Source organism: Talpa occidentalis, unplaced genomic scaffold (assembly GCF_014898055.3).
Source record: "Talpa occidentalis isolate TD23 unplaced genomic scaffold, MPIMG_talOcc4v2.1 talOcc4.12, whole genome shotgun sequence".
NCBI lineage: Eukaryota > Metazoa > Chordata > Mammalia > Eulipotyphla > Talpidae > Talpa > Talpa occidentalis.
Genome location: NW_023601212.1, coordinates 103,068,512 through 103,089,014, shown reverse-complemented (window position 1 = coordinate 103,089,014; position 20,503 = coordinate 103,068,512). Strand labels below are relative to the sequence as shown.

At 72.4% G+C, this 20,503-nt stretch overlaps 2 protein-coding genes across 2 annotated transcripts in view; both read right to left on the bottom strand.

Annotated features, from left to right (window-relative positions):
* RPUSD1 (RNA pseudouridine synthase domain containing 1) overlaps nt 1-20,503 on the bottom strand; it is a 177,125-nt gene that overhangs the window by 15,157 nt on the left and 141,465 nt on the right. The window lies entirely within an intron of this gene.
* On the bottom strand, nt 379-20,321 carry LMF1 (lipase maturation factor 1). The gene is made up of 13 exons (XM_037508117.1): nt 20,248-20,321; nt 18,552-18,724; nt 14,990-15,293; nt 13,054-13,064; nt 7,030-7,178; nt 4,519-4,584; nt 4,017-4,184; nt 2,746-2,932; nt 2,342-2,495; nt 2,084-2,267; nt 1,658-1,770; nt 1,213-1,411; nt 379-693 (listed from the first exon to the last, which is right to left on the bottom strand). Exons 1-13 carry the CDS (start codon nt 20,319-20,321, stop codon nt 379-381), a joined length of 2,097 nt encoding a protein of 698 aa, XP_037364014.1.

The following is a 20,503-nucleotide window of genomic DNA, read 5'->3' as shown; positions in this document are numbered from 1 at the left end:
CCGGGCCTGGAGCTGGCCAAAGCCGGTCCCAAGGGCGTTACCCGGAGGGCGCTGGGTGCAGCCCGCGCCCACAGGCCAGAAAGACGAGAGGTGGCGCGGGGCCCCTCCAGAGGCTCTCCGGTGACCCAGGCCCAGGACCGTGAGGGCAGCGTGGACGCGCATGGGCCAGAGGGGCCCTCTGCCCCCACCCTTCCCGCAGCCCCAGCTGTGTCTGTCGGTCTCGGGGTCCCGGGAGGTGGGGGACCCCCCAGAGCTCCCGGCCGGTGAGCCCAGGGTGTGAGGCGGCCCAGTGTGTCCCGGGGGCCGGGCTCTGGTGCCACCCCGGGGGCGGGGGTGGTGGTGCAAGGGCTGGGTGGCCACTTTTCCTGGCCCCACCCGTCAGCAGGGCCTGGACAGGCTGCCCAGGCCGGGGCCGGAGCTCCCGCGGCGGCTGTGGGCAGACCGGCCGGCTCCGGCCTGTCCGACTGAGGCCCGTCTGTCCGGGCAGACGTGGGCCCTGCTCGCCAGGCGGGAACACAGCCTCTCTGTTGGCGCCTGGGCCGGCGGCCCCAGGCGGTGAGGAGCCCACACAGAGGGCACTTGTGCCCCTTCGGCCTGGGGGGCAGGGTCCTCCTCACTCCCGTCAGGCCCCTCTGTGGTGTGGCCAGGGCCCCGGGGGTCGGGCCGTGGCCGTGCCTGGCCCCGGGTGTCTTTCTGGGGGGGGGGGGCCGGGGCTGTGCGCCCGCAGGCTGGGGGCATGGCCACACAGGAGGGGCAAGGCCTTTGCCCATGTCCTGCCCCAGGCGGTGGCTCGGGGAAGAGGGCGGGGCCCGGGGCGGGGGTGTGCGTGTGCAGGTGGCGTGTGCGTGCCGGGCGCGGGGTGTGTGTGTGTGGGCCATGGTGTGTGCGTGCGGGGCGCGTGCGTGTGTGGGCCATGGTGTGTGCGTGCCGGGCGCGGGGGGTATGTGTGTGTGGGCCATGGTGTGTGCGTGCCGGGCGCGGGGTGTGTGTGTGTGTGTGGGCCATGGTGTGTGCGTGCGGGGCGCGTGCGTGTGTGGGCCATGGTGTGTGCGTGCCAGGCGCGGGGCGCGTGCGTGTGTGGGCCATGGTGTGTGCGTGCCGGGCGCGGGGCGCGTGCGTGTGTGGGCCGCGGGGCTGGCGCAGGGCGGTGCAGTGCAGCGGGCGCGGGGTCTGGGCCGGGCAGGGGTTGGCGGCGCCAGGGACCAGGCACACACGCTGCTCAGGCCCCACTTTATTGCGCGCCGGGCCCCGGGACGGCCACCCACGCGCCGCGAAGAAGGCCCGGAGGTCGCGCAGCTGCAGCGGGGGGAAGTAGGGGCCCATCCTCTTGCGGATCCACCACTTGCCCTCCGCGGCGTGCCGGCCCCCTGGGCGGCTGAACTTGTACCTGAAGTGCTCCCCGCGGACCCACCTGCCGGAGAGGGCGCGTCACCCCAAGGCCGCCCTGCGTGGGCCTCCCAGGGTGGCGGGCAGGGCCAGTGCTCTCTGGGGACCCTGGGCCCTGCACCCTTCGGTGCCCAGCAGCCCCAGGACCCCGGCCGCCTGCAGAGGCCGGTCGGCCCGTGCGGGTGCCAAGCTGGGGGACGCTGGCCCGGAGTGGACGCCTGGGTGTGGGGGAGGCAGCGCTGAGCGGGGGCGGGGGGGCGGGGGGGCTCACCGGGGCGGTGCTCTGCCCGAGAAGGGGTTGTGGGCCAGCAGGGCCGTGGCCTGGGCGTCGTTGGCCAGCAGCTTGCCCGCCAGGTGCAGCATCCACTCGTTGTGCTCGTAGGTCTGGGGAGGGCGGCGCCTGAGCCGCCGGCCCGCGGCCTGGACACAGGGCTGGGCCCAGCAGGCTGTGCTCTCGGACCCCCCGCGCCCCACGGGCCCGGCTCAGGGTGGGGTGCCACCCCCCCACCCCGGCCGTGCTCAGGGGCCGCATGGGCCCTGCCCGTGGGGTCACCGGAGGGCAGCCGAGGCCTGGCAGGCATGCCGGCTGGCGCGGGCAGGTGGTGGCCCCTCGCGTGGGCCCCCGGGCTTCTCGTGCCCCCAGGGCGGCCCCTTCCCGCCAGCCCCCTAACCCAGCTCCCGCCGGCGGCCAGCCCACCTGGAAGGCCGCGAGCCACATGAGCCAGTCCAGGCGGTGGTGGTAGGGGGAGGCCAGGCAGGGCCTGCGCCCGAGGGCGCCGGGCTTGCACTTGAACTCGTAGTCCTCCCACACGGCCTCGGGCGCGCTGGCGTTGGCGCTGGCCGTGCCCTGCAGCACCACCTCGGTGCGCTCCTTGCTCACGCTGCGGGGTGGGGGCAGGCGGTCAGCGCGCCCCCCACCCCCGCAGACGGGCGGGACGGAGGGCCGCGCACCTACCTCCCGAAGGCCCCGTAGGTGTTGACGAGCCGCAGCGCGTCGAAGGAGCTGTTCATCGCCTGCCGGGGGCTCAGCAGGTTGGCGACCACGGGGACGCTGAGCCAGGCCACCAGGACGCCCAGCGCCACATGCACCGCACGCCGAGCCACGCGGCCTGGTGGGGGACACGTGTGAGCGCGCCAGGCGCCCCCCTCACCCCTCCCAGAGCCCCGGGTTGGCGCGGACGCCGGGCCCCTGCTGGCCTGGCCATCGTGCGGGCCAGGCCGGAGCCCTGTCCCGAGGTCTCCGTTCCCTGGGCCCTGGACACGGGGTCCCCGTGGGGACGCAGACGACTGACCGCGCCCGCCTGTCCCCGCCCGGCCTAAGGACGCGGGCTCGCGAGCGCCTGGGCGTCCACCACCCACCGTATCTCCACCGGGGCCCGGGCACTCCCCGCGCCTCCTCCTCCTGGATCTTCAGGACTCGGTCCTTGAGGCTGCCCGGTCCGGCGGGAAACAGGGCACCCAGGGCGGCGTCGTCAAAGCAGGAGAGGCTGGGCACGGCCGTCAGCCAGTTCAGGAAGCTCAGGTTGCCGCTGACCACGAGCACCGCCTGCAGGGGGGCGGGCCTGAGCCCAGCGCTGCGCCCGGGAGGGGGATCCGGGCCGCCGAAGGGGGAGCGCCCGGCCCGGAAAGGCCACTTGGCCCCAGGGGCGAGGGGCCCCAGTACGGCGAGGCGCCCCGGGAGGGACAGGGCCCCAGCGGAGCGGCAGGAGGGCCCGGCGGCAGCAACGGCCGCCCCCCCTCGGCCCTCACCGACCCGGACACAGGGGCGCCGCTTCGGGTGCCCGGCCCGGTGGCTTTAACCTGGGCTGAAAGTCACCACAGACCCCAGAACCTTCGGCCCCAGGCCCTGGCTCACGCCAAACAGCCACACGCCCCGTGCTGGGCGCTTCACCCACGGCAGCCTGCGCCCGGTGCCGGTGGGGGCCGGCTGAGGGCGTCCTCGCGGCCACAGGGCTGCGGGCCGGAGAAGCCCCGGGGACGACCCCCGGCAGGCCCGTGTGTGCAGCGGAGGCCCGGCCCCAGGGTCACGGGAGGGAAGGGCGCGGCTGGACCAGGGCCTCAGAGCAGGGGGTGCGTGCAGGGCGGCGTCGCTGCCCACCCCTGCCCGGGAGCTTCCCAAGGTGGTGCCCGAGGCCGGCGCTGTCTGCCCGGCCGCCCGGCCCGCTGCTGCTGTCCGGCCAGGGGAGCACCCTGGCCACGGGGAGACCCGACAGGCGCGAGCGGACTGTGCTCCCAGAGGTGCCCGTGGTGCTCTGGGGAAGCTTGCGGGGTGGAGGACCCGCCAGGGGGGCCGGCCGGCTCCACAGAGACCAGAAGTTGGGGCGCTGGTGCTGCAGGCCCCCCCCCCGCCGTGTCGAGGGGCTGTCCCGGGCTGGCCTGGCTCCCAGGGGCCGCATGGGAGGGAGTGGGGGCAGGGCCTTGTAAAGCCAATGGCCCGGCCTGCCCCGCAGGGGCCCCGTCCTAGGGATCGGTCAGGTGTGGCCCCTGCCCTGGCGGGAGCCCAGGACTAGGCCCCCATGCAGTGAGGGCGGGGACCAGGAGGGGCCCCTGACTCGGCGCCACTGGCTGGCCACTGGGCGTGGAGGGCGGGGCCCTTCGGAGGCCCGGCCCCTTCCGGCGGCTCGGCCCACCTGGAACAGCAGCTGCAGGGCCCCGTGCAGCGCGCACAGGCGCCGCCCCAGGAGGAGGAAGAAGGGCACCACCAGCTCCAGGAAGTGGTTGCTGAGCGTCTCGAAGCGGTGGAACCACCAAGGGGAGCGGTGCAGGAAGTAGGCCGCGGGGTTGGGCACCGGCTGCGTCTGCGGGGCAGGCAACCTGAGCGGCGGCAGCAGGACCTCGGCCTCTAGGGCAGCCCCCTGGAACCCCACTCCGTGCCAGGGGGGAGCCCCGACCCCGGAACTCCACCCCACCCCTGGGGATCCCCACCCCCGGGAGCCCCGCCCAGGCACCCGGTGCCACAGGCAGACTCGAGTACTGGACCCACAACCGCAGGGCCAGTGCCCACCTGTCAGCCCAGCAGGACGGGCGGCTCTGCCGTCCCTGCAACCTCGCCCCAGGGTGTCTGAAACACCGAGCTGTGGCGCACAGCAGGCCTGCGCCGGGCTCTCAGGACAGGCCTGGAAGTGGCCTCACCTCGTAGTGGAAGTCCATGCAGGTCAGGTCCCGCCAGCACTGGTCCCCCCGGATCTTGATCAGGCCCTGCCGAGACAGGCCGCAGCTGAGCCCCAGCACAGGGCTGCCGGGTTTCTGAGACGAGAGGGGGAGGCGCCCGGCTCAGCTGTGCTCGCCGCCAGCCTGGCCCTGGGGGCGGTGCCACCGCAGCGCACTCTGCTCCCCCAGTGCCCAAAACAGCCCACCGCCGCGCTCCGCGGGGCACATGGACCCGGAGCTCAGGCCGGAGTGGCCCCTGCGCCCAGGCCCAGGGGCCCCCTAAGTGGGCAGTGGAGGGGCTGGTGAGCCGGCCTTCCTTAGGTCAGGGTCCACCTGCCCACCCCCGCCACCCTCGTCGACCCGGAGGACCCGTCTCGCTAAGGCCAGCTGACCTGGCCGTGGGCCACGCCCGACACACGCACAGCCGCGACGCTGTGTTTGGGTGCGGCGGGCGCTGTGGGATGCGCAGAGCTGGCCCGCGGGGGAGGGGAGGCCCCGGGGCACAGGACGTGCTGGCCGCGGGGCAGAAGGACCGTTCAGGAGGTGGGTCATGGCCGTGCCCGGAACACGGAGCCCCAGGGCGGGCGGAGGGATGTCAGTGGGGGTGGGGGTCAGCCAAGAGGCGCCCGGGATGCGGCGTGGCTCTCTGGCCCTGATGCCACCGGCTCCTGAGGAGATGAGTTTCGAGGGCCCCTTCTGCTCCGTGCCCTGCCCTGGGCCAGGGGAGCCACTGAGGGCCTCGCGGGAGGGGGCACTTGGAGCGGCGCCTCCTTGGCGCACGCAGATCTCCAGTGCCCGGCGGGCCGCATGGACGCGGCGTCCCCGTGCGGCCGCCCCCAGGGCCGGGCACCGGGAGTGGGCACCGGGAGCCCGCCGCGCCCCGCCCCCGCGAGAGCTCTCTGGAGATTCAAACCAGGCAAAGAAGAAAAAAAACAAAACAATTAAAATGTCATTCAAGTTCCAAGCTGATAGGAGCCACTTAAAAATCTGAAACCTCCTTTTGGGAGCGGAGATAATTATATTCCTCCGTCTACGCGTCGTCCCTGCAGCGAGATGTCACATTTTCCATGGATTTTTTCCTCCCAGAGTAAGTGTCACAGAAACAAAGGCGTCTTTGAGCCGTTTTCAGCCCAAAATTAATTCTGAGAAGCAGCAGACAGGCCAGCAGAGTGGCCGCCCGGCCTGTGGGGCGCCTCCGGCGCACGTGTCCGCACCCGCGGCTCCGAGCACTGGGGAGGGGGTTCGCGGCGGGGGCGGGGCCTACGGCTCCTTCCCGCCCGCCCGCCCGGACCCCCCACAACGCCCCCAGCCCCTGGCACCTGCCACCCGGGGCTGCGCCCCTGCTCGGGGCACGGACTCGGCACTGCCGGGCAGCCCAGCCCCTGCCGCGCGGGACTGGGGTCCAGGGAGAGTGGGGCAGGGTCGGGTGTCGGGCTGCCCAGGGCTGCCCAGGGCGGCCGGGCTCCGGGAGGGGCGGGGAGGGCCCCGCCCAGGGTGCCGACTGCGGGGCCACCCGCCGGGCTCGCTTTCCCGGCCGCGCCAAGCCCCCGTCCTCCTCGCGGGCCTCCCTTCGCTGCGCCCAAGCCCCCGCATGCCCGTGCCAGGCCGAGGCCGGGCGGCCGGGGCAGCTGCTGCCGCGCCTGTCTCTGCCGCTGGCCCCTTCAGCCTCCCGCCCAGCTCCGCCACCTTGGCGGGCGGGGAGCTGGGAGCCCTGCCTGGCCCCCGCACTGGCACCTCTGCTCAGCCCGCCCCCCAGCAGCCAGCCAGGTGGTCGAGGGGTCACCTTGTGAGACAGCCTCCGGGCTCCTGCTCGGCACTCCGGGCGGGCTGTCCCCGCCGCCGCCCTCCTCCGTGGGGACGCGCTGGCCAGGCACCGGCAGGCCCCCTGGGCCCCAGGTCCAGACCGGGGGTTCATACAGCACCAGGTGGAGCGCCGGGCCCCCTCCCCACGGCCGGCCTCCTGGGCCTCCTTGCTGGCCAGCGGGTAGTCCACCAGCAGCCACCACCGCCCTCACCCGGCACCAGTCTGCCCTCCGCGTCCCACCTGCCCCCCAGGAGGCTCTGAGGCATCCTGGGGCACGTCGGGGTTCTGTGCTCGCGGGGCCAGGAGGGGGCAGCCACGAGCTGCAGGGGGCATGCATGAGTCCAGCCCACTGGCGTCTGCGCCCCACCCGAAGGGTGACCCCTGCACCTGGACGCAGCCCCGCGCTGGCCCGGGCCACACCAGCCGGGCCCCGGGCCCCAGGAGCGGGGGTGGGGTCGGGGCGCCGGCCCCCAGGAGCCTGCCAGGAGGGGTGGCGCCATTAGAGTTCCAGGCCCAGGCGATGCTCGAGACATGGTGGGGCCGCTTCCGTAGGGCGGAGATGGGTGGGGGAGCAGGCCGCAGGCCACGGCCCAGTGCTGGGGGAGAGGCCTGTAGGGCGGGGGGCTCTGGGAGGTGCAGCCCTGGGGACCGCCTGAGGGGTGGGGTGGGGCGCGGGGACTGGCACCTACCGCTCCGAGCATGATCCTGAAAATGAGCCAGCGGAAGCCCCACAGGACGATCCGGGACGTGGGGGTCCCCCGGGGCAGCCGGGACAGCGTCCAGAGTGGGCAGAGGAAGATCCCCAGGAACCCCGTCTCCAGGAGCTGGGACTCCCACCCTGGAAGGAGACGCAGGGTGACGGCAGCCGCCGCCGGGGGGCAGGAGGCTGTGCGGGGCCAGGGTGGAGCTGACCCCTGCCTGGGGCAGAGGGCGCTGCCTGGCCCTGCAGGAGCCTGACCCTTCGCCCGTTCTGGGGCCGGGGACGCCCCGCAGGGCTCCGAGGAGCAGGTCCGAGGGCGGGGCGCCCAGCGCGGAGGTGGGGCGCGGCCCATGGCCTGGTCTCCTCCTGCAGGTGCTGGGGAGTTTTGGAATTTGAAATTCTCATCATGAAACGGGGGGGCGTTCACTCACGCCTGGATTTCTGATGCCGGGTCCCAATCGCTCCTTGGGAGACGCAGGTTGGGACAGGCTGGGGAGCGCCACACAGCCTGGGGCAGGTCCAGGAGGCCCCGCAGGCCTGGGCCGCTCGCCTGCTGGGAGGCCCCGGTGCTGTCCACAGGCCGCGAAGTGGCCCCTGGCGGGTCACAGCAGGTGAGTGTGGAGCCCGCCCTAGGGGACCTGGGGGTGGGGGGCGCTGCCCGTGAATAGCCCTCCTTCCTGGGAAGGGCATCCCGGCTCAGTGGGGGCGGCCGCGGCACCTGCTCGCAGACGCGGCCTGCGGGATTCAGCGCGGGGCCTGCGCGACGCCAGCCAGAGCAGCCGCGGGTGGGGAGGGCGGCGGGAGCACACTAGGCGCCACCCTGCGCCCTCTGACCCCGCCGGGGACCTCGAAAGCCGAGCCGCAGCAGGGCTGGCCACCAGAGCGGGACGCCACGTCCCAGGGCGCCTGTGGGCCCGCTCTGTGGACAAACCGGCGGCCTCTGGGGAGAAACAGCCGCCCAGGACGAGCGCAGACACGCCAGCCAGCCCGGCCCACCGAGCCCCACAGCTTCCTGCAGGGGTGTGGTCACCGGCCCCCCTCACTTGCCAATGCCTGTGAGTCTCTGGCTGGCCGAGAGGGCAGCCCCGAGGCCCTGGGGGCGGTGCTGGCGTCACTGGGCTAGGGCCGGCGGGGCCCCTGTGCACCCTCACCCCACGACCACAGACACGGGCGGTGCTTCCGGCCATGGGGCCACGCGGGGCCTGTCCTCCCACGCCACAAGGGTGCCCACAGGTCGGGCCAGCAGGCAGGGCCTGCAGAGGCAAGACGCCAGCACCAGCGCCGGGGACAATGCGGGGAGAACACCCCAGGCCAGGGTCTGCGTCCGGGCACGGCTGCGACACTGCCCAAGCAGGAGGACCACTGGGGCCGTCTGGCGGAGGGCCTCCTCCCCCGGGGCCCCTTGGCCCTGTGCCCCCAGGCCAGGATTCTGGGCCGCGGCCTGCCTCAGGACCCGGGCCCCTCCCAGCCTGGCCGGCTCTCGCTAGAGGAGTGAGGTGGGGCCCAGGAGCCCGGAGTCCAGGGCAGTCTGCAGGGCCACCACTGGCCAGCATAAGGCTGCCTGGATGCTGGGTCGCAGGTGGACACGCAGGGCCGCCCTGGAAGCAGACGCCGTGCAGCCCCCAGGGCCCCGTTACCAGGGAGGCGCGATTAACAGCACGTGCAGGCCCTTCAAAGTGACAGCCCGTCCGCGGGGAGCAGGAAACCCATTAGTGCGCTGCTAATGGGAGGAGCGGGCCCTGCGCCCGTCACTCCTGCGGAGCCCCCGCCCTCGCCACTCGCGAGCATCCCCTGGCGCCCCTCACTCCTGCGGAGCCCCGCCCCCTGCCAATGGCCCCAGGCCCAGGAGGGCGCTCCAGCCTGCAGCCTCCCCGCCGGGCGGTGCCCACGCAGGGGCAGGCAAGCCCCACAGGTCTGCTGCCCACACTGGTCACGGCACCAGGAGCCCCGCGGCCGCTGACCCAGGCAGGTGCCCACCGCGAGGCGCAGGCGGGGCCCAGAACTTCCCTGCTGGCCACCCACCTGGCCCCACGAGCCCTGGCCAAGCCCGCCGCACCCCCAGGGCCCCAGCGCACCCCCGAGGCAGCAAGAGCCAGAGTCCGGGACAGGGAGATGAAAGGGCCGCATGGACGTCCCGCTCGAGCACAGCAGACCCGAGAGCAGGCGGCCGGCGAGCGCGAGGAGGGGCCAGGAGGGGCCGGGCAGCGGGTGGCGGGGGAGGGCCGTGGGGCGGAGGGCAGGGCGGGGAACACTGGCACGCGCCCGTGTGCAGAAAGGCACCAAGGAGACCCCAAAGCTTCCGGGACGCCCAGCAGGGGCCCCCGGGCCGCAGGCCGCTTCCCGACAGAGATGCACGGGGAGGGCTGCCCTGAGGGCCTGACGCGCCGGGAAGCCTGAGCCGCCCGCTGGCAGGGCACGGGGAGCAGGGCCCTGGCGTGTCCGCGGCGAGCAGGCGGCAGCACACAGGGCTCCGGGGCGCGGTCCGGGAGCTGAGTGTGCGCCTTGTGATGGCCTCGCGGGGCGCGCGGCACGGCCCCTCCGCTTTGCTGGCCACTTCCACCGCCTCGGACACGGGTGCGGACAGACGAACAGCCCTCGCCCCGATGGAGGCCTGAGCGGCCGGGCCTGGCCAGGGCAGGGACCCAGCCGCTGGGCAGCAGCTCTTCCAGAGGGAGACCCAGACCCGGCTGAGCAGGCCGGCCCGGGCAGGGGGGCGGGGGCGCACCGGGGGTGCTGGGCAGCAGAGGCGGAACGACGAGCGACAGCAGGCCCAGCGGTGGCTGTGGCAGCTGGGGGTCAGTCGCTTGCACCACGCGCGGCTCCTCCACCGCGTGGTGGGGGCTCCCGAGGCCATGCGGCCCTGGGGACGGCCGGCACAGCTCCCCGGACCCCTGGCTGTGCTGGGCCACCTGCCACCAGGCTCGGCCGCTCTGCTGCCCGAGGCGCGCGAGGAGGCTGGCATGGTGGGCCCCACACGGCAGTGCATGCCCCCCTGGCCTCCCACTGCGGGGACAGCGGCCCTGGCCTCGCCCGGCCCACGTGGGGTGGACACCTGGTGGCAGCAGGGCAGGTGTGGACCATGGACGGACAGACAGGCCCCACTCGGGAGAAGCTGGCGGGGGGCGGGGAGTGCCCACCCCAAGGGGTGCGCAGCCCCTGGCAGAGCGGTCCACGGCACCCACGCACGCCCGGCGAGGGCCCGGCCTGCCTGCTCACCAGCCTTCGCCTGGCGTTCTCGCAGCCAAACCCCGCTGGGAGCAGCCGGGCTGCAGGGCTGCCAGCAGAGGGGCGCAAGGGCCGCCCCCAGAGCGAGCACACTGGTGCGGGGGGGGCCTGTGCAGCACTGGGGCCACGGGTCTCTGTGCCGCCATTCAGCGGGCAGACAAGGGCTGCTATTGTAACAGCAACAAAGCAAGGCTTCCCCGTTTGAAATTTCTGACTTAAAATATCAAAGCATTTACAAAAGAAACTGGCACACAGCTGCTCCCCGGGGTGAGGCCAACAATGTCCCCCTGTTCCTTGTGTTGGCAAAGGTCAGGCTGGCCGTGTCCTGTCGTACCCGACAAGGCAGCCCCAGAGCCAGGAGGCTCAGGACACACGCCAGATTCTGAGGTCTGACCAGCCGCGGTGGTCTGATGGGCCAGCAGCCCCGCTCTGGCCACGGGCTGCCCGTGGTGAGGATGGGCTCACCTGGCCGGAGGAGCCACGTGGGGCCACAGGATGCGGCCAGGCTGCTGCTAGCACCAGGCAGATGGACAGCACCCACTTTTAGCTGTCTTTACATCAAGACCACCAAGAAAAAGGCATAAATATGGTCTGGAAATACTGCACACCCTTGGGGAAGAGGCGGTGGAGGCGTGTCCCCGCACAAACAAGGGCCCACACCGTGAACCATGGACCCTGACCACCAGTCAGCGAGGGGCAGCAGACCTGGCCAGGAGTTACTCCACACCACAATCTCAAAATCCAGAGGCCTGAGACATGCCCACTCTGGGTGGTGAAGGCGAGCTCCAGAGAAGGAGCTGACAGGTGATCTAATGCGCTCAAGTCTGTGCAAAGCAGTAGGAGGGGCCCAGCAGTCATGCTGGTGAGTCTGGAACAAATCTGAGCCAGATCACAGATGAACGCATAAAGGAAACCAAAACAGAAGCAACTGCGAACTCCAGGAAAAACAAACAGTGAAAGGCGTTACTATCCGCTATCGGCTCACTAGGCAACAAAGCTTACAGTAACGACATAAAGGCAAAACATCGATTTAAGGAAGACCACATCTGTGACAGCGGTACTGAGGATACAGGAGAGACGTCCCTATCATCCAAGACCGAGCCTGCAGCACCCCCAACTCCTACCCTGCAGCATGTGCGGGGCCGGGGGGCCCTGCTCCTCCTGGCAGCGGCTGCCCCAGCCCTGGGGGAGAGCCACCACCATTCTAGAAGGCTCGGCCCAGGGGCCAGCCCGGAGGCCACACCTGAGAGGGCGGAGCCCTGCAGACCCGCCCCAAGGAAAACCCAAGAAGTGGCCTGGTGTGGTCTCTCTCCCTGGGGCGACCCGCGGCCCTGGAGTGAGTCTGGAAGGGCCCCACTTGGAGGCCTCTCTGTGGTCGCGGGGGATAGACCCTGGCCGAGAGGCCTCCACTGACCAGGGCATGACCAGGGCATGGACCAACAGGGCCAGTAAACCCCTGCCGCCCTTTCCAAAGCGCAACCTGAGGCAGAGAAGGGTGGTCACAGGGTGCCCCAGGCCAGGCGCGGGGGAGAGGCCTGCGCAGGTGACCAGCAGGGCCGACCCAAGGCCATGCAGGGCAGAGGCGGAGGCCCCGCCGCCAAGAGTGTCCACCACAAAGGCTGTGCCACCCCTGGCAGGGCCTCAGCGCAGCTCACCCTCAGGTGTCCATGCGGAGCCTGGCCCCGCGCCCTGCCTTGGCTTCCTCCCGGCCCTCAGGTCTGCGGACGGACCGGACAGACCAGACGGGAGGGCCCGTCCACATCTGCCCGGCTCCGCACCGCGCCCGCGAGCCTGAGGGCCGGCCCGGGCGTCCCTCCTCTGTGGCTCCCGCCCCAGCCACGTGGGCCATGACGGGGCCTCTTGCTCCTCCACACAGGCCCCCCTGAACCCCAGCACCACAAGCGGCCCGCAGCGACACTGGGGAGGCCCTGCGCCCTGTCCCGGACACCGCCCAGGAAGGGCCCCCACCATCAGTGCGTGTGGGCGAAGCACCGCAGGGCGGGCGGGGCCCGAGGAGACCGCCCCAGGCCCTGTGCCCCCTCAGAGGTGGCGCGGGCACTGTGGGTTCTGGACCCTCTCTGGAGCACCTCGGCCTCACGTCAGCACCGTCAGCACCGGCCGGGGGCTCCAACAACCGCCCAGGTAGGTGCCCTGCCATGCACACACACGCGTGCAGGGCACACGGAAGCACACACGCCCACACACATGCAGGGCACACAGAAACACACACACACACACACATACACACACACACGGCCTGCCCGGAGGCCAGCCGCCCAGGGAGCGCCCCGGGGGCGGGCAGGGGCGGGCAGCGTGAGGGACAGCCCTACATAGCCTCTCCCGGAGGTGGGTGCCGGGTGCGGGCGCCACCCGTCCTGGGCACGCAGAATGTCCTTCACCCCGAGCCTGCCCTCTGCTCCCCCACATCTTCCGGGGGGCCCATGAGCGGGCCAGCTTTATCCAGGCTTCCCGGCCTTGCAGCCCTGTTCCCGGGAGCCCACCCCGAGGGCTGTCACCGGCGCTCACCCACAGGATGAGGACCTGGGCTTGGCGACTTGTGGTCTCTGGGCACCCTGCCAGGGCAGTGCAGCGGGGCCTCCTCTGGGGGGGCAGCTGACTCCCGCAGGGACCGAGGGACACCGTGACGGGCGGGAGGACAAGTGGGCCCCGCCGCCCGTGGCCTGGCGAGGACTCCGGGGAGAGGGCAGCTGACAAGGCCAGGCGACGCCGTGCGAGCAGGCGGCGAGGGTGCGGGACGCGCGGGGGCAGCGTCTTCCGTGCCACTTACCAAAAGAGTACCTGGAAAACAGAGGGGGAGGCATCTCGCGGGCCGCCAGCAGCTCCCCTGGCCAGACCCTCAGGACCCCGGGCCACCGCGGGCGCCGCAGCTGCAGTGGCTGGGGGGACACGGCCCCCACGGCGGGCGGGCGCTCTCCCGGGGCATGACCTGAGGGGACTGGGCCCAGGCGCAGGCGCCCTTCTCCCCACAGCCTCCCCCCGCAGCCGCTGCCCGGGGTCCGGCCGGCTGGAGCTCCTCATGCGCCGGGCTACGCCTGAGGGCCCGGGGGGCGGGGGGCCAGACCACGAGGCCAAAACGGGCAGCAGGTGGGGGGCAGCACAGGCCGGCCCCTGGGGGGGGGTTGAAGTTGAGCCTCTTCCCGCATCAGGGGCGGGAAGCCCCACCGCAGCCTAAGCTTCTGCAGATCAGCCCTTCTCCTCGGGCGGCGAGGCGCACCGGCCGACCCTCTCGTGGGGAGGGCGCCAGGGGCGAGGCCGGGGGTCCTGGGAGGTTCCACTCTGCTGCCGCGCCGGGGGTGCGGCCGCCGGGCGTCTCCAGCCCTCGGGGACAGACACGCACGTCACCGACCGACGTGCTCGGTGCCGCCAGGGCGGGAGTCGGCCCCGCGGCGGGGCCAGCAGCCTGCGTCCTCCCCGGCGCGGCCACAGTGGGCAGGGGCCTCGGCCAGCAGTCAGGCGTGGTGGGGAGGCCCTGGCCAGGAGGCCTCGGGCGGCCCCACTGAGGGTACCCCGAGCCCGGGCAGCCTGCGCCTCGTCGGGCCCAGAGACAGGCGTGGGGGGCCGGGCGCACCAGGCCACGTGGGGCTGGACGGGACCTGGGTCGGGGTCCCGCTGAGGGTCGGTGCTGCCCACCTGACAAGAGGCCACCCCAGGCCTGGCAAGGGGCCCCATATCCCCAATACCGACCTTACTGGCCAGGAGTGGGGCCAGCGGGCAGCCCCGCCCCCATGGGTCGCTCCCGCCTGCACAGCCGAGCCAGCGCCCCGACACTGGCACCCCCACTCAGGTGCCTGCGCCCCAGGCCCCTCCAGACCAGGCCCTTGGGGGTGGTCGTTGGGCTGAGCGGTGCCCACGTGATGTGAGGGTGCTGGCAACCCCCCCGCCCGCCCCCCACAGGTGAGCAGCGACTGCAGCGAGGCTTGCTAGGGCCCCCCCACTTCCAGGCACCCCACACGGCCTCACACCCCCTAGACAGGCCTGCCAGGCCTCGCCACAGGAAGCATAAGCCCCTCACCCAGAGGGCCGAGCCCCCTTCCTGGCTCCCTGGCCTCTCGGAACGAGGGTGGCCTGCCCGCCGCTTCTGACCCGGTCCCGCTCCCGGGTGGGGCTAGAGGCGCCGGCAGCCCCCCTCCCCCCCCCGCCCCCGCAGGAGCACCTTCCCGGGGCCTCCTCCGAGCAGGCTTCCTGTCCCCGCGGGGCGCCGCTGGCCACACTTGAGAGACATTCTCCCCGCGCCCACCCTCTGGGCAGCCTGCCCCGACAGACGCCGCCCCACGCCGAGGACGGACACGAAGGGGCAGATCGTGTGGGACTCTCACTGGGGAGCCAGAAAAGTAAACCCCTTTCCTCTCCCAGGACACCCCAAAGCTATCACCCTTCATGGACACACGAGTTGGGAACCTGCCCCGCCCCGCCCCCAGGGGCCGGCCCCACCGGGTCAGTGTGTGCTGGAGTCCGTGCCCCCGCAGGCCCAGGCCCCCGCACCAGCCGCCCACAGCCCCTCCTGCAGGGGGCCACGACACTCAGGACACAGTCAGGCCCTTGATCCGAGCCCTGCGCAGCAGGCAGGGCCATGCCCAGGGAGGCCGGCAGGAGTTTGAGGGGTCCCTCCCCTACAGGGCCCCGCGCCTCGGGCGGGCAGCGGCCCTCTCACCGCCCGCAGGGCTGACCCCTGACGGCAGCGACCTGCCATCCCTGCTGCTCACCAGATCTGCCCCACGTTGACCAGCGAGGTGTAGAGGACCCAGAGGGTGCCCATGAGGACCATGTTGGCGCAGCCGGCGACCAGGACAAAGGAGGAGATGCCCAGGCCCAGCAGCGCGAGGGCGTCCAGGTTGGTGTCCATGTGCGACCAGTCCAGCAGCCAGAGCAAGGTGGGGGCGTGGCTCAGGGCAGCCCAGGTGCCCCCGAAGTGCACCCGCAGGCTCCGCAGGTAGGCGGCGCAGGGCAGCAGCCCGCGGTCCCCGATCAGCGGCTTGTTCTGCTGGAAGGCCACCAGGAAGGCCACAACTGCGGACAAGGGGACAAGGCTGGTGAGCAGGCGGGGCTGGGACACGGGTCCGGTCTGATTATGTCTGGCGCCTCGGGGGACAGCAAGGCTAGTGGGCTCCCGTGTGAGCCGCATCTCCACACACATGCGCGCCGTGTGCACAGCACAGACATGCCTCTGCCGTGTGTGTGAGTCACAAGGACAGGCCACCGAGCCGGGGGCAACCCTCCCGCCCCTCCACGCACAGCGCACCGACTGCTGCGCGCAGGTGAGCTGCACCGGGCCACGCTGGCTCCCGACGGCCCGCGCAGAGCCCCGGGGGAGGAGAGGCGGGGAGGGGGCCCACAGCCAGGCTGGGGACACCCATGGACGCGCCCGGGAAACGCAGTCAGGGACAGCAGGGTCCCGCAACACTGCCCACGCTTTGCCCAAAGCCACACAACATGCACTTGTAAAGCGAGTGGAAACGCATCCCAGCAGGGCTGAGACCGGCTCTTGGTTCACAGCTGCTGTCTGGAGCTGTGGGGAACACGTCCGCGGCCCAAAGCAAAACCAGGATTTGCGTGCTCACAGCAGGTGAAAAGCAGAGTGAGCGGGACACAGGCACCCAGACGGAAAGGGCTCACTCGTGCAGAACAGAACAACAAAGCAGGACCCAAATCTATGCTCTCCACGAGAAATCCGCACCTGACATAAAGACAGTCTCACGGCAAGAGCAGAGAGACAGCCGGGCCTCAACGCACTGCCGGGGGCAGCGGGTGCGGGCACAGGGCCCGGCACTGTGGTGACGAGGGCATGACGCGTGGACACAGCCGCACCGCATGTGCACGCACCTAACAGCAAGCTCAGGTGTACCCACCTAGCCTTCAGACCGCACGCGTGTACAGACGGGTCCAACGGTCAGACGCATGTGGTTTACATGTGCGCATCAACCCGGCTCACCTGACACTCGTGATTGTCACAAGAAAGCAAGAGAGGACGCTCGGACAGCTCGAGGACACTCTGCCTAACCGAAGCGCACGTGGCTATCAAATACACAGGGACCACTCGCTGAGACACGGCCCCCTGGAGCCACGGCGCGAGCGTCAGCAAGCAGGGAAGTCCCGCCCGCAGCGTCAGCTCCCCGCGCGCAAATTAGATCAGAAGTTGGCAACAGGGTGTAATTTGGAAATACCCGGATCTCTGGAGATTAAACCATTTCCTTCTAAAAAAACACATGGATTTGAACAGAGGACAGGCCAGCGGCGCGCGAGGTTGAGCGGATCCGCCAGAGCCAGAGCGGGAGCAGAGCAGCAGACGGACGAAGCCCCCTGCTGCGGGGAGCGGCGGGGGGTCTGCGCGCCAGGCGGGACCCTCGCCGGCCGGGGATGGAGCCCGCGCCGCAGCCTCACAGCGCGGTGCTCGACCTGCTGCGCCACTGGGAAGGCCCCACCAGGTATCTTTAATGGGAAAAAATTAAAAAACCACAACGTATCAAAACTTGTGGGACGCGCTGAAGCGGCCCTCAAGGAAAACACCACGAGCGTGTTAGGAAATCAAATCTAAACCTTTACTTTAAAAACGCTGGAAAACAGGACCAAATCACACCTAAAAGCAGCAGGGGGGCCTCCCTGGGGCCCAAGGGGTTAAGCACCCGCTGCGAAGCTGTCCAGGCCCCAGCCCACAGGGCCCAGCCTCTCCTGCCCGCTGCCCCGCCGCTCCTCCTGCTCCGCCCGCTCTGCTCCGGCGGGTGCCCTCTCCCCCACACCCCTGGCCTGCACCCCAGCTCCTGGGGGCATAAATAGATCTCAAAAAAAAAAAAAAGGCACCAGGAAAAAATTTAAAAAGTTTAGAAAGAGCAGAAGTCACGAACTCGAGGGCCGGGGGGAAGGGAGAGGAGCACCAAGGCCGGGCCAGGCCCCGGGCGCCGGCCTCCGCGGGCGCAGGGCGCGAACGAAGCGACCCCGAGACCCGAGGCCGCGAGCGCCCCGACCGCACAGGAAGCGCGCCCGGCCGCTGGCGGCGCCCCGAAACCGGCCGGGCCGGCCCCGCGGGAGGCGCCGGCTGGGGAGACCCGCAAAGGCAAAGGCCTCGCCGCCAGCGCGGCCCGCGGACACCCCGCGGACACCCCGCAGGCCCCGCGCGGCCGGGACCCCGCGCCCCCAGACGCCCGCCCCGCGCGCCCGCCCGGGCCCAGACCCCAGTGCCGGCCCGGCCCGGGCGGCGGGACAGGCTGGGCCCGGCCCGGGGGCTGCGGGGGCTGCGGGGGGCTCGGGCGGAGGCGGGGCGGGCGCGGGGACGCGGACAGGCCCGGGGGGCAGCCCGGCCCCCGGCGTGAGGGCGGACCTGGCCCGCGCGGGGCGCCCCGAACCCGAGCCCCGGGCCCCGGGCCCGCAGCCGGGCGCACCCCTCCCCGCCCGGCGGCGGCTGCGGGTCTCCCCGCGGCGCCCGCCAGCTCCCGGGGGTCCCGCCACCCCAGTCCGGGGGCGCGAGGCGGGGGGCAGCGGCCGGAACTCGGGGTCCGGGCTGGGGGACTGAGGCCAAGTCCCTGCGAGCACCCCCCGGACTCCCTGGGGGCCCGGAAGGGCGGAGGGGCGCGCGCGGGCTGGGGGTGCGTCTACACACGCCGGGGGCGGGGGCGGGGCGCGGGCGGGGGGGGGGGGGGGTGTGGACCTGCAGGTGCAGGGGGGCGGGGGGCGGGACGCGGGACGCGGGCGCGGGGGAGGTCCAGGGGCGGGGGGCCCGGGGACAGGGCGCGGGGGTTCGGGGTTCGGGGGCGGGACGCGGGCGCGGGGGGTCCAGGCGGGGGGTCCAGGCGCTGGGGGCCCGGGGCGGGGGGTCCAGGCGCTGGGGGCCCGGGGCGGGGGGGGGTCCAGGCGCTGGGGGCCCGGGGGCGGGGGGGGGGTCCAGGCGCTGGGGGCCCGGGGCGGGGGGTCCAGGCGCTGGGGGCCGGGGGGGGGGGGGTCCAGGCGCTGGGGGCCGGGGGCGGGGGGTCCAGGCGCTGGGGCCCGGGGGCGGGACGCGGGGGTTCGGGGGCCCGGGGGCGGGGGGTCGGGGGGCGGGACGCGGGCGCGGGGGGTCCAGGCGCGGGGGCCCGGGCGCGGGGGTCCAGGCGCGGGGGCCCGGGCGCGGGGGCCCGGGCGCGGGGGGCCCGGGCGCGGGGGCCCGGGGGCGGGACGCGGGCGCGGGGGGTCCAGGCGCGGGGGGTCCGGGGGCGGGGGCCTGGGGGCGGGGGGCCCGGGGGCGGGACGCGGCGCGGGGGGCGCGCTGGGTGGGGGCGCCGGCCCCCGCGGACTCACAGTAAACGAAAGCGAGGGCCCTGAGGAGCGCGATCCTGGTCAGCCAGAAGGTGCCCGCGCGGAGGCGGGCCGGGCCGGCCGCGGGACTGCGCCCCGGGGAGGGCGGCGCCCCGGGCCCCGCGCCCGCCGCCTTCCGCCGCCTCAGCGGCCCCGCGGGCGCCGCCATGGCCGGGCTGCAGGGCGCATGCGCGGGCGCCAGCCGGAGGCCCCGCCCCGCCCCGCAGCGCCCCCGGCGGCCGCGACGGGCACCGCAGCAGGACGCGCCCCGGGAGGGCGAGCGCCCCCCCCCCCCCCCCCCCCCCCCCCCCCCCCCCCCGCCAGCCCCGCGGAGCCCGGCTCGTGGCGCGAGCGCAAAGGTCAGGGCAGCCGCGGCACCCCGGGAATCCAGGCCGCCACCCAGAGGCCCCTGTCCAGGCCGGCCGGGCGCGCAGCTGGGAGGCCGGCCACCGGCCGCGAGCCCAGCCAGCCCCTCTGGTGCCCCCACCCGAGCCCAGGCCAGCAAGGCCCCAGGCAGGCAGCGCTCCCACCGGCCTGGGCCTCCAGCTGCCCGCGAAAGATGTGCAGGGAGAAGTGGGCTGGCCGCGCTCCAGCCCCGGAGTGCCGCGGGGGGCTTGGGGCGCGCGTGGACGCCCCGTCTGTGGAAGGGAACAGGCCGTGACCTACGCAGACCCCGGAGGACACCAGCAGCTCTGCAGCAGGAGGGTAGAGCAGCCCAGCCACTGCTCAGGAGGTGGAGGTCTGCCGACGGGCAGGGGCCTGCGGCCAGGGTGGACTGTACAACCACCGGTCACTGAGTGGACCATGGGGTGCCCGGAAGTCAGCCATCAAGGCTTGTGTTTTTTTTCCTTATTTATTTTCCAGCGCTCTTTACGTATTGAAGATCCTATTCTAGTGCATGTGCTGCAAATGGTTATCCTGCTCCGGCTGTTTGTTTTTCACTTCTGGTTCCCAGTTTTGTGACACATAAATTATTAATCAATCCCTCTGTGGTCCAATCATCAGTCCTTCTTGCATAATTATATCTTCCCCACCTGTGGTGGGAGCTCGAGGGCAGACACTGGCCCTGCCTATAAGGTTCCCCAAATCTAATTGGTTCCCCAGATCAGCCACCCCTGGAACTGCCCCAAGCTCCAGCAGCCTCCCCCGCTGCTGGGGTAACGGCACGTGTGCACCTTTCAGTGGGGTGTCTCCAAGTCTCCTGTTCCAAAAAGAGCCCTCCACTGGAGGCGGCCGTGCAGTAGGGTGCCTGCAAGACGTGACCCCAAGAGCCCCCGTGCGCAAAGGCTCGGGCCATGGGGGTGGAGGGCCAGCCCGGCCGCGTCCTGCTCCCACGAGAATGCACAGCTCCTCTCCTCCTAGCGTCCAGGTGCCTGGGAGGGCCACTATGGCCATCTGGGGAGGGCAGGGAGACGCCAGCACCTGCGGCCCCACCCGCCCCTGGTCCATCCTGCTGCATGAGCTGCTCAGGCAAAGGTGAGCAAGGGCTGCCCCGCTATCAGGTGTGAGCCGGGTGCTGCTCTTCAGGTGGGGACGGTCAGCACAAAGGCCCTTTGTGCTTGTTCCCCTGGCCGGGTGGCACGGCTTCCGGGCACAATGGGGCCTTGTATGAGCAGAGCAGGGCTTGTCCCACGTGCTCCCCCCACTGGCCCTGCTCGGCCCAGGGTGGGCGAGGCTCAGAGGGGTCTGCGGAGCTCACGTCCATTTCCTGGGGTCTCCCGGCGGCCCCCGGCGCAGGCTGGCTGAGGAGGGGGCCCCGGGGTTCTCAGCCATGGAGAATGAAGCCTCAGTCCTCGCTGAGGTGCAGATGTGCCCCAGACGCGGCGCCCCAGGACTCGGGCCAGTGGCAGGGCGCGGGCAGTCTCCCGTGGACAACGGCGCTGCTCCGGGGGTCCCGGCGCCACGGAACTGTCTGCTGAAAGCTGGGGAGTCTGCGCCGCTGGGCTTCACCCAGA

Coding starts and splice junctions, on each gene's coding strand:
- LMF1 (XM_037508117.1), bottom strand. CDS start 20,321: ATGGCTGAGAACCCCGGGGCCCCCTCCTCAGCCAGCCTGCGCCGGGGG. Junction 2,933..4,016: donor CCCTGCAGCTGCTGTTCCAG/GTGGGCCGAGCC, acceptor GCCCCCCTGCAG/GCGGTGCTCGTGGTCAGCGG. Junction 694..1,212: donor AAGTGGGGCCTGAGCAGCGT/GTGTGCCTGGTC, acceptor CCCCCCCCCCAG/AAAGACACCCGGGGCCAGGC.